Source organism: Pagrus major, chromosome 8 (assembly GCF_040436345.1).
Source record: "Pagrus major chromosome 8, Pma_NU_1.0".
Classification (NCBI taxonomy): domain Eukaryota; kingdom Metazoa; phylum Chordata; class Actinopteri; order Spariformes; family Sparidae; genus Pagrus; species Pagrus major.
In genome coordinates, this window is record NC_133222.1 from 12,969,199 (window position 1) to 12,982,240 (window position 13,042).

Consider the following 13,042-nt stretch of genomic DNA (forward strand, 5'->3'; position numbering starts at 1 on the left):
ACTAATATCCAATAAAAACTGCTTTGTCTCATTCTTCCAGTACAACAAGAACTTTGGCCATTGATTGCGAGTCCATGGCTCAAATGACCTGGGAGCTTTTGAAGAAAACATCCAGTGTGTTCACTAAAAATTGTCATTTTTCTTGAAAATATTCATAAAAAGAAGATGCCCCTTTAGCTCAGTTGGTAGGGTGGGTGTCCCACCTACAAATGCCTTGTCCTTGCCGCAGTGGCCCCTGGTTCAAGTCCAACCTGAGGCCCTTTACTGTATGGGTATACTGAACTCAACCAATTGCTCATTTTGCACTGCATTGTGTTTGAATTTGTCCTGAACATCCAAGAGACACTGGAAAAAATTGGCAACATTCATTTTCTTAAGTTTTTGTTGCTGAATGGTCACAGCTAAAAAAAATTGAATTTGAATCTGAAAAAAAACAGGTGTGTCTCATTCAACCAGTATAGGACGACATTTGTGATCGATTTCTTGTCAATTGGTCAAATGACCTGGAAGCTATTGAAGAAATCGTCTGATGTTTTCATGAAAAATTGTGACTTTTCTTTAAAATATTCATGAAAAATAGAAATTCCACTAAAATCCAATAAAAACAGGTGTGTATCATTCTGCCAGTATAACAAGGCATTTTGCCATTGATTTTGAGTTGATGGCTCAAATGACCTGGAAGGTATTGAAAACACCTTGGGGTGTATTCACTAAAAATTGTGATTTTTCTTTTAAATATTCATCAAACAAAGAAATTCCACTAAAATCCAAAAGAACAGTTGTGTCTCATTCAACCAGTATACGAAGACATTTTGGCATTGAATTTGATTGACTGGGTCACATAACATGGCATTTATTGCAAAAAAAAATCATGAATTTTCCAAATAAATATTCATATATATTAGAAGAAGCAATAAAATCCAATAAAAACAGGTATGTCTCATTTGTCCCATTTAGTTATACAATTTGGCATTGGTTTGGAGTCACTTGGTCATATGACATGTAAGCTATTGAAAAATAACTGCTGAAGTTTGATAAAAATGTTGATATAAAATAAAAGAAGCAGTAAAATCCATTAAGAAGAGGTGTGTCCTATGTGGCCTGTGTAGTGATACAATCTGGCATGGGTTTGGAGTCCCTGGGTCACATGACATGGAAACTATTGAAAAGAAATTCTGACTGTTCATAATAAATATTCATATAAAATAGAAGAATCAGTCAAATCCAATAAAAATAGCTGTGTTTTATTTGTCCCATTTAATAATACAGTTCGGCATTGTTTTGGGTCACATGACATGGAAGCTATTCAAAAAAAGCCATGGTCTTATACAAATATTTTGCAAAAATAAATACATAACACATTATCAATCAAAGTAAGTGTGCTACAATACATGTTGTTTCGTTTTTGTTTTGTTTATTACCATAATTTTCATTAACATCATGAAGTCAGCATGAAGAAACATTATTTTTGTGCAAATCAAACAACAGTGTAATTTATTGATGGTCCCTAAATCAGCGAGGTTCTGGGAGGCGAGTGCAAAATGTTTATGATTTCCTTTGTTTTGTGCTCAAAACATCCCAATCTCAATCTGAAAAAAATGTGTCTGATATAACAGAGCCGTTGGCTGTGTGCTTTACGACAGTGTCGTAAACTCGGACGTACTCATTGGTAACTAGGTGCTCCATGGAAACGAGCTCGCGGCCGGAGTTTTGTTTACAGTCTTGGGTAAGTTGTTGTCTTCGCTCTTAAAGTGTTGAAAGTTGTTCATTTCTGGCTGTGTAGCTTTAATGATCTCAAATACTCAACACCGACAGAGTGACAGCAGACTGGGGGACGATAATGCAGCACTTTGGCTAACGTTAGCTTAACAGTCAACGAAGTAGCGTTAGCTCCAAAGTATAAGTGACCGGAAACAAGCAGCCGTCAAGTTTAAGTTAACGTGTAGCTCAGCATTTATCTCAGTGAGTCCTGTTCAGTGTTAGTAAAACTAATATCCATGTCTGTCAGGGAGCCAACAGCTGCGGGCAGCTGGGACAGGGACATGTGGAGGACCTGTCAGATCCCCGGCTCTCTGACACCGCTCCTCTACATAACAAGGCAGTGCGGGCTGTCAGCGGCGGCGGGGGTCACTCGGTGGTTGTCACGGGTAAGTTGAGGTTTCACCTATTTGCTCCTAAACTGTAGTTTTTCTTATAAATTCAAGCCTCTGTCCGACTGATGACATGTGATGCAATGTGAGCAAAGTCTGAACAATACATAGGTCATGTGGCGCTCCCTACTGGACAAATTAGTTAAGTGTCGATCATGTTTGCATTTAGTTAAAGCGGCACCATGTAGTTTTAGAGAAGAAATTCAAACTCAGAATTTTTACATTTACAATACTATTAAGGCAATAGTACAAACTCATAAATGTTCATTTTTTTCCATAACTGAATAAACAAGCTCTCAAAGGAAAATAAAGTCCCAGAACACTGTTTGAAGCTAGCAGGGTGACAGAGTCTGCCAAATATGAGGTCAGTTTGTTTATTCAGTCATGAAAACAAGCGTGTTTATTTAGTTTGTTTGGGCATAAAAAAATAATAATAATAATAATAGAAAAAAAAAAGTCAATCAAGCTCTTTCTCCTCTGATTAAAATATTTCTTCCTCAAAACTACCTAGTGCACCTTTAAACCAGTTAATTGGTTTAATTTTATTTCCTTGTCATGCTGTGGTGGTACTGGCAGTAAATTGCTTACGGGCCAGCCCATCCTACATAAAAATATAACAAAAAACATGTAAATGAAATAAAATGTAAAACTGAAGGTGTATAGGGGTTCCCAAATAAAAACAGTTTCCTTACTAGACTGATGTGGGCAGCTGATGTGGGCAGCCAAGAAAATCCAACAGGGCCTAAACAGACCAGAGTTTCTGGCTGGCATTCTAAAGGGAACGAGGTTCTCAATGGGTCAGGGACAGATTCAGAATGAGGCTGAGAGCCACCTGTGTGCCATTCCCCACCTCTTTTAAGCCTTCACAAAAAGGGTGTCATCACACCATGACTGGCTGGGAGGGAAATGCCCCAAGCTGCTTCCACTCCTCAATCAGGAGTCAATTTCCTCACCCTGCGCACAGATGATCTGAATCCCCTGCAATTAGGCTTGAGGGATTTTGGAAAATCAGCCCAAAACAAAGAGAGACAGCAAGTCTCAAACAATGGGACTGCTACAATGTCAACTTTTAGCCCATCCCCACATGAAATTATACAGCAAGATACATATACCCATCTCTGGAAAAACATACAGCCAAAGAAAACAAACAATCACAATATACACATCTTTGCAATTTGGGTTACAGGTTTCACTCAAAAATTCTGTAGTGTAGTGTAGAAAAAAATACATAAACTGCCTACACTAATTTTTATCCTGGTTAAAACTCATTTTAGGAATGTAACAAATGACGACATGAGACGATATAAAAAAAAATGTCATGTCACGATTATCCTGTCCAATATAATTATCCCAGTAATCAACAAAATATTCGTAAAATTTTAAAATTTAAACTAAAATTGCAATTAAAGATTCTGAAATCACTATGTTAGGAAATTGTTATTTTTATTGCATCATAGATAGGACATGCATCTTTTTTTTGTGAAAAACAAACAAAGAAAGTTAATTAATCATGAAGTCCTTCTGCACGAATACAGGATAAATAAAGGGTGGTAACCCTCATCTACCTGTTGTTTTTTAGTTTGGAATTCATGATTTCAATTCATATTTACACATTTATAATTTTACTGGTTTTTGTGTGGGATACAATTTGCAAGCCATGCCTTCAGCCACGGTGACAGGGTTAGACAATAAGTCAGGAAACCAATACCAGTACATCAGTGAGCTAGGCAGCTTTTTCAAATTATTAATGTGAGGATATTCACAATTATCCAGATAATGGAAATTCACCTTGATCAATTTATCATGAGTGTTTTTTATCGTAATCCACGAAAATATCTTTATTGTTCCGACCTTAAATTATGCACACATCACATGTAGGTACAAGGCTACTAAAAAACAAAACTGTTGTCTGTTGAAATACATTTACATTTTGGAGTCAGTATGTTGCTGTTAATTAATGTTTTTTTCCTCATCTTCCCTCAGTCCCCATGTAACTGTCTAACTTAAATGTTTGCATCTGAAAAACCAACTTATGCTTTGTGCATTGTCGATCTTTAGGTTATTTTTTGACTTACCAACAATAAATTACATGATTCCCAAATGTTTGTGGTGTGTTTTGTGTTGGACAGAGAATGGAGAGGTATTTGTGTGCGGACAGAATGACAGAGGCCAGCTGGGACTTGGCCACAATGCAGACATCTCAACTCTTCAGCTCTGCCCCAGCCTGAGTCAGAGGGTCACACAAGTAGCCTGTGGTTGGGATTTTACTCTTCTCCTCACTGGTAAGCACCATTTCTCACCAGGATGTGATGCTTTGTGTTACATGTCCACTAGGTTCAGAAGGATAGAAGATTAAGTCTTTACCCAGAGATGTTCCTTTCAGGCAGGGATAATGGATAGGACAAGATTACATTTGACTTATTCTTCAAGGAATATCTGTCACAGCAGCCAAAAAATAGACGGGACAGAAGTTTAAAGTCATAAAAACAAATTATTGATATGTAAGAATATACAGATTAATCAGTATGTAATGGAGTATAAGTGCAAAAGAGTGTGATCAGTGGGTAATATGACTTACTATCTACAAGAATCCAACTACATTAGAGTACATTACCAGTAATTACTAGTTTCCAACTTGTAAACATCATTCATGCCAACATCCAGTTTGTAATTACGACTGGGAGACTCAGCTTTTTTTAAAGCAGCAATGTATTCGCCGTGGCACTTCTTGAAACAGAAATGTCTGAAAAGCAAAAACTTACAGAAACTTCTGAATCTACATTTTATGAATGTAAGGCAACATTTTCACTGCATAGTGTTTTTTGACCCTCATGCAACCAGCTGTACAATAATAAGAATCATCATACAAATACTTGTCATAACCATGGGAATCTTTCCCACATCTGCCTTTCATCACGCATGATAAGGGTTGTCCTAAAACCAGAAAAAGTCGAAGGGCTTCCATGCAGAGTAGTTTTTCCCTGAAGCCACATGTTCCACAAGTCTGTAATCTTGCAGAGTTTACTTGAGGAAATTACCCAGAATCCATAGCGCAGTAATGTTAAAATTGGTAATGACTGAGGAAGCCTGGTACTACCTTCCAACCATCCAAATGTTGAACATTTCAGTGCATTTATTCATATAGATATTTCCTTTCTTTTTATGTCACACTAACAGATTATGGTCGAGTACTGGCATGTGGCTCCAATGCCTTCGGACAACTTGGTGTTGGTCAGACAGTCACACACTGTGCAGATCTACAGGTTGTTGAGGTGAGCACATGAGCGCTGGTATTTTACATAATTTAGTCCACACAATATTGGCAAAATACCTGCTAAAGGACTGTGCAAGAGGGTATGCCGATTTCAAAGGTACAGTGATAAACAGTGGATGTGTAGTCAGAACACAATTAAACACCAGAAGGGTCCACTTCAGTTGAGTCTCATTGTAGACTGAGACAGGTGGAACCAATCAGTGCTTGTTTTATATCTAAACAAAAACATATGTACCATGTATTATCACACTACAATAAACTTAAAAAACATGATAATTAACCAACTTCACCACATGATCACTTTGATCAGTTTGTTTGAAGCTGATGTCATTGTGCTGTTTTATTCTCAGAGTCTGAGGGAGCCAGTTGTGAGTGTAGCAGCAGGACTCAGACATTCACTAGCTGTAACACGTAAGTTTGCATCACAAACTTTCTCAGTGCATTTCTTTTACAGTCAATCTACAAACCCTAATTTTCTGGTCCACCTTCAGACTCAGGGTGTGTGTATCAGTGGGGAAGAGGTCTTTTCAGTCATGCTAAGAGAGCACTGAGTCCACAGCCTGTTCCAGCACACCTCAGCTCTATGGTGCCCACTCTGGTACCAGGTGAGTGAAACTGTGTACTGAATAGAAGTAATTAAATGTACTAAAACTTTTAAGTTGTTATGAAACAGAATCAATTCGATACTGATGTCTCTATATGACCTACATAGCAAACGAAACATCCGCAAGAAGATTGGCTATTTTTATTTTTATGTAGTTATTCTCAACGCTTGTCACTGGGTTGGATTCCGACTTAGTCAGGTCGGAAAGAATTAAAATTAAAACTTGTTTTCATGGCGAAGAAACAAGTTTTCATGAGTCTTACAGCCCAAGGACCAAAGCTGCAAAAGTTTACTTCGTTTCACCATCGTCACATTACAGTAATAGCCACAAGAAGATACACTAACTCATCACCATGCATCCTGCTTCTTCCTTTCACCCGCTTCTGAAACCAAATGCCCATTTTAGTCTAATCAAGATCTTTATGATAGGAGGCAGTGGTGCTCAACAAAAAATGAATGTTCCTTGTAGCTGCTTTAAAGAAAACAAAGTTTTTAGGCCTTAAATCACTTACAATGTCCTTGAGTATTGATAAATGTGACCAGATATTTCTGTCTATGTTGCAGGTCTGGATCAGAAAACCCCACAATTGGTGTCCGCAGGAGCAATGCACTGCGTGTGCCTCACAGGTAAGGCGTCAGCATATATGACAACCATTACTCCTCATTATGAAGGCTCTGAATTGTTCTATTTGTGGAAGCTTGTCAACACAGGAAACATACAAGGCAGCAAATCAACTTAAAAAAAGCAGCCCAAGGTAAAAAGTGGCTTGATTTTGGATGCAAGCATTCCAGCAAGATATTTGCACCACAAACAATAGGATATGGCTTTCAAACTGGCCACAGTGCCCTTCAAAATGTACTGGAATCTTCTTTTTAACAAACAGTTCAAGTTTAGTTGAAAAGGGATTCTCTGCACATCTTCCAGCAGCATGCAGCTGAATCAGATTTTTTCTCAGATCGAGGACAGCAAACCTCTAAGGGAACTAAAAGGACTGGAGCAGCCTGTAAAAACAGAGAACACACAACTACTGTGCTCCATTCAGCATTTCATCGATGTGCACAATTTCACTGAGTGGCTTAAAGTGCAGCAGGCAAACACAAGAATCATTTAGAAGCAGATATGTAATGTAGTTTGTACAGATCTTACTCAGAGAGTATTTACTTTCGGGATGAACCAGTGAGTTGTTTTCCACTTCATGTTCGTACATCACTCCAGCCTTTCGTCAGTCCTGTAATTAGTTGACCAGCGCCACTCAATTACTGCTCTGCTCTTATGGTTGCTGCCTCTGCTGGATGAAGAGTAATGTCGCTCCTGTCGTGTGTGCAGGAGACGGCAATTTGTTTCTGTGGGGAAGCAACAAGCACGGCCAGCTGACCGCCACAGAGCCCTTCCTGTCCTCTCCCACTCCTGTGAAGCACTCGCTGCTTGGTGGAGAGAAAGTCATCCGTGTGTGGAGTGGCTGGACACACATTGTAGCTCAGACAGGTGAGACATAATGACACATATAATGTTTGTGAAAGGATTTAAGAGTGCAGTTGTAATATCTAAATAAAGTCATCATCCATATCAGAGACTGGGAGAGTGTTCACATGGGGCAGAGGAGATTATGGACAGCTTGGCCGAGAAATCCTGACGAAGCAGCACCCAGAGCAGCAGACAGCAGGTCCTTCAGCTGGAGGTGGAAACCAGGAGGCTTGCCTCCCTGCAGAGGTTGAAGTTCTCCATGGAGCGACACACGTAAGACTTGTCATTGTTGGACACAGACTGAAAAGCCTAGAAGGCAATTCAAAACCGGTATACAATTGTTTTAGATTAAGTGTTATTAGTATTACTGTATTGATTCTTATTTTTGTGGTCTTCAGATTCATATTTTAGCAGAAACTGTCTGTGTGAGTCCAGCAGGAGGCAGCAAACAACCACAAATAAAAAGAAACTGGAGCTGAGGGTTGTTTTGTTTGAGATGAAACACAGAACCTCTGAATGAGAGCCAGGCCTGCTAAGAGCAAGTTCTTAATGATTTGCATCTCTACATCTCTCTGTAAAGCGCACACATGTTCCCAAAGGACCACTTACACTTAGTGAAAGCAGAGCTCTCTTCTCCCATAAGACCAGTTATGTGTGAGCATCACGGGATTGCAGCAGTTAACCCGTAGCGTAAATGGCAGCTGTATGGCCTGTGATCGTCGCTGTTAAAGTGGATGTCAGGGACGTGCAAGGGCAAGCTCTGGATCACTCTTCCACTGCGCACAGATCATCGCAGCAGCGCCGGCATATGTCAAGGTGCAGTCACCTTGTGTGTGTAAAGCTAAAGGCAAGATGGATTAGCTGAGTGGACTATGAATCTCTCAGCCCAGCCTACCATGTTAGTCCTCCTCACACTGTACATACACACCCACAGAGTCAATATTTAGTAAACTGTCACACTTTTATGAGGCCTATGAACATTACTGGAGTAACAAATTACAACCTGTCAGTGGTTCAGGCATCATTGGATGTGTTTCTATTCATGGTTTGTGGCAGCTGTATGCTTTATTAAAAGCATTGCTTTATCAGAGCAGTTTAAACTGTATTAGGGAGGATATATGTACACAATCAAATTACTTTTATTGCTAGTAAAGCTTTAGCAATCAAAATATGTTTTCACTCTTTCAGGATCAGAATTTAAATGTGTTCCATCAATTCCTGTCGCAGTTCTGAAGAGGACAGACTGCTGACCTAAACCTTGTATAATTTAATGGCCTTTTTTCTGCAAAGGCAGGCACACATAGCCATCCTGAGACAGTTGCATTAACTGCCCCGGACAGCTCAGCAGTGTGCTCTAGCTTTTATGAATGAACTGCTACAGTTTTTCCTGTTCTACTTTCCGATGATACACTGCGAAGCGAGCGAGCATCTAATGTATTTACAGAAGTAATCGTCACTAATGTTATTTGTGCTGGGTGCACTCATGTTGCGTGCAGTTTTGAATAAAAGTTGGATGACTACATGTTGACACATGGCATTTTATTACAGTTTCAGAGCAGAATTTGGTTACAAAGCATCTCAGTATCCATGCTGGCAGAACAATTCTTGGATTTTACAGTCTTAACATAGGCTGTTTGCCTTCAACATGCAGTTTAATCACCTTTCAAATCTTTTCCTCCACAGGTTGCATGTGGATCTGAACATAACCTCGCAATTGTAGGTGAGTGTATTCTCTTAAAAAAGTTCCTGTACATTCTCTTTTGTATGTTATTTTCAAAAACTGCCCTTTTGCAAGAAAATAGATAAGCATAAACATCTGACAACATAGCACACAGCTGCACTGAAAAGGTACATATAAGAAGAGAGAAATTAAGCAGAAATAGTTTAAACTTATTAGGGGGACTCGAGGGACTCCACTTTTGGCCTAACATGCCTCTCACTCTAACTACATAAAGTAAAAGAATACACATAGGTGAACTATTTCAAGTCATCCTCCCCTCTGTAGCAGAGCATTAGTAAGGGAACTGTCTAATACGTTGCAGTTAAACATCAGTGTGAAATATTAATCCTTCTGGTAATGCTGTAGAGGATTTCTGAGGTCATTGCTTTGTGGCTTTTGCATCAGGAAGTAATTACAGCACGGATAGATGGGTATCACTGACAGAGGCAATTACCAGAACAGGCCTGTAAAAGGGCTGAATTAACCACACACACATTTACAGGCATGTTTTTCCAGTTTGGAGCGCAGTCTCCCTTTATCCACGCAAGAAAAGGACGTAGACATTGCAATCTTTCAATCGTGATTTCTCATCAGGCTTACCAAGATATCAAAAGTGCTTTTATTCTTTCCACGCTTGCCAAAAGTCTCCAGACCACCTATAGCGACAGACTTCCACTATAAAACATTTTGGAAGTAAAATCTTTCACATTAAATTTTCAACAGTGACCCAGTTTTTTTTTTTTTTTAACATCAGCTTGAATATAAATATGCCAGATGAACATTGAAGCACAAGCACAGGGCTCCATTGTAGAGGAAACGCTGGACATTGTGTCTATCCACTTTTAAAGTTCTGAATTTGAATGTTTTACTGGGATGCCTTTATGATAAAGACATTATCAACGCAGGCTGTTCGTCATAATGACAGGTCTCACAAAGCACTGCTCTGTGCTTTCAGAAGTTCAGTTATGTGATGAGAAAGCAGGAGCAGTCGAGGGAGAGCTTGTGAACCTTGTGTACCACGCTCCTGCACCATGCCTCCCCTTTTTCCTCCTCCTGTCTCGAGCGAGGTGGCAGGAGCAATGAAATAGCAAAACAGGATTGGAAGCAGAGACCTGAGTGCTGCTATTTCTGGTGCTGAAGTAGGTCAGGCGGAAAGGAACGGAGAGCACTGCATGCTGCTCATGATATCTGTTGCCTGCTCAACACTTGCCCATTTGCACCTGAGGAAGTGCTCCTCCTCATGTATGAAATTCATCATCGGTGGTCAGAGGTGGGCGATAGGCCAAAGACGCTGTGGGCACAGCTCATCCAATCTGAGGAAAGATTGTTGTTAATGTGAACATTTTGAACTGAACAGGTACGTATGAGGACAGACACCTTAGATCAGATCCTGTTTTAACTTGTACCTGTAGTATGATGATGTAAGGCAAGCTAAAAAAAAGTTGCAGAAGTCCTGCAGATCGTGTCGCTGTGGTGTTGTTAATTAGGTGTGAGATTTTTAACTGTCAAATGTAAAACCAAATGCCAGGAGTTTGTTTACAAGGAAATGGCTTTTGGTTGAGGGTCTTGATTTTGATCCTTTTGTTGTGCCGAATATTGCGCGGGCACTTAGTTGCCATGGAAACACTGATGTGCTGTACTCCAGTCAGCGAGTCCATGAATTAAGCACAGTGCCAAAATAAGGCTTTTTCCCTAAAGGACGAAACATTTCAACACATTAAGCTCCTGTATAAATGAGATGTTTACTTAATAATCAAAGATGCAGACGAGTGCAGTCAACTTATAAAGACATGCAGCATCTTAAAAATGAGTGTGTTTGTATTACAAAAAGCCGTATCTGGCAGAACGTCACACTGACATAAGCTGCTTGGTGTGATATCTTGGTCTGTTAACTGGCGAAAACATGTGTGTCACATGGGCGAATCGAAACCTTTTGATGCCAAGCCGGAAACACAGACACAAAGAAACCCCCCGATGAAATAAATGAAAAGACGGCATGAGAGACACACAGCTGCAAGATGGGGAAAGCTTGAAGATGTGTTACCCTTGAGAAAGCAAGCTCGCTTCTGTTGCCATAGCAACGCAGCCTATTAGGTAACTGTGTTGCCATGGCACGTGTCTCCTCGGTGATGCGGACCTGACCACACCCACCAACACCTCACCAGCTGTGAGGAGCAGGGAGGCTTTATTACTGGCTGAGTGTCAGTCTTGGGAACAGAGAGGCTGTGTGTTTGTGGGTGTGTGTGTGTGATAGCGTGCTTTCTGTCTTCTGCACCCAGACTTTATTTTTTCTCTCCAGGCTGCTAATTTTATCCTACACGGTACAGTGCTGCAGCCCTGTCTCTCCACTGACCCATGACCCCTCTCTTTTTCAGGGGGGTGTCTCCTCTCCTGGGGCTGGAACGAACACGGAATGTGCGGAGACGGTTCACAGACCGACGTCTTTCAGCCACAGCTGGTTTCTGGTCTCAGACCTCTTCTGATTGGCTGTGGAGCCGGACACTCTATGGCTGTGTGTGCTGCGACGACGGACTCAAGACAAAATTCTGCCACGACTCCACTTTAGTAGCAGCTGAGCAGAAACATTTATTTATTCAGCATAAGGCAATCAGAGACTAGAATAACAGAATTAACATATTTCTGACTGATTTAGTGGCTTATTGATGCAAAGGCCACATATCTATGATTATTTTAAGTGCCTTTGAACATGCAGTAACTTTCACCTTCCAATAGGTCACCTAAGCTCCTTCAAAAGGTCAGACTTTAAACTGCAGTCATCATAAATACCGTTGTGTGGTTGCACACAGGCTGAGTTATGTTACATGTGGACAGAGGCCATCATTTCTCTGACCAGCCCATCACTTTGATGGACATGATCAGGGCCGGTGGCTTTGCAGGAAATGGCCGGGCCTATGGCGCCTGGTCCACCTGCCATGTTTGTCGTCTGTTATGGATCATGTGAGGGATTGGCTACACTGGTGCTATAGCTCCATCTTCCCATGTCAGTATTTTATTGCTGTGATCCTGAGTGTCAGGAGGCAGTCAATCTCCGCACTTCATACTAAAAAAGATCTCTGTGATTTAATACTTACACATAAAGTACACTTTTTTTTCTCTTTGGCAACTGTCCATCGCTTATTTCTATTTTTGTCACTCTGTATCACGTTCTTTGATGTTCTGTTTGTCTCATTGCACCATTTTCATACTGAACACTCTTTAAAGCCCTCTTGGGGGAAATTTGTCCGCTGCGTTTGACCCAACTTGCATATTTATGAGCTGTGGGCAGTGCAGCAACAGGGACCAACTGCAGGTCTGAAGCCAGGACTGTAGTCAAGGGCAATGGCAGGATTCAGGATGGCTCATGGATCATGTCTCCAGTCATTTACGTATTTATTTTAAAGAGTTTATTTTCTGATAATGTTATGTGTTTATGCAAATTAAGTATAAAAAAACATCTGTATCACTGAAATTAAGCATTAATGGAAATTAATGTGATTTTACCTTGTTTATTTTGAAAAAAATAAATCAACACTCGTTGAAAAATGTTAATTTCTGTGTTTTTTTTTATTTATCACTATTTATTGTACAAGCCTGAACTGTATTGGTCAAAAAAGACACAAAAAATCCCTAAACAACAAACCAATCAAAACGATCACTGAACACCTTATTGAGATAACTAACCACAAAATACAGTGTTCAAAACACACACTCTGAAATCTCACTAGACGGCAGACATTAGTTGCCTCTCAGTTGTGTTATTGTTTCAGTTTAATGTTAACAGCTGTACTTTTTTATTCCGTGTCGGACAATGACCAGCACACTGCCCCCC

The 13,042-nt window shown here is 40.2% G+C and overlaps 1 protein-coding gene across 2 annotated transcripts; it reads left to right on the forward strand.

Annotated features, from left to right (window-relative positions):
• Positions 1–1,668: 1,668 nt before the first annotated feature.
• On the forward strand, positions 1,669–12,748 carry sergef (secretion regulating guanine nucleotide exchange factor). 2 transcript variants are annotated; one of them, XR_012179593.1, is made up of 11 exons: positions 1,669–1,726; positions 2,009–2,147; positions 4,280–4,432; positions 5,328–5,422; positions 5,775–5,835; positions 5,916–6,029; positions 6,593–6,655; positions 7,356–7,514; positions 7,584–7,766; positions 9,177–9,213; positions 11,589–11,641. XR_012179593.1 is itself a non-coding variant. In XM_073472898.1 (11 exons), the coding sequence occupies exons 1-11, from the start codon at positions 1,685–1,687 to the stop codon at positions 11,777–11,779; spliced, it is 1,221 nt and encodes a 406-aa protein (XP_073328999.1). In that variant the 5' UTR covers positions 1,669–1,684; the 3' UTR covers positions 11,780–12,748. The 2 variants fall into 2 exon arrangements, 1 of the variants encoding a protein (XP_073328999.1); XM_073472898.1 differs by having other exon boundaries at positions 7,600–7,766; positions 11,589–12,748.
• The last annotated feature ends 294 nt before the right edge of the window (positions 12,749–13,042 follow it).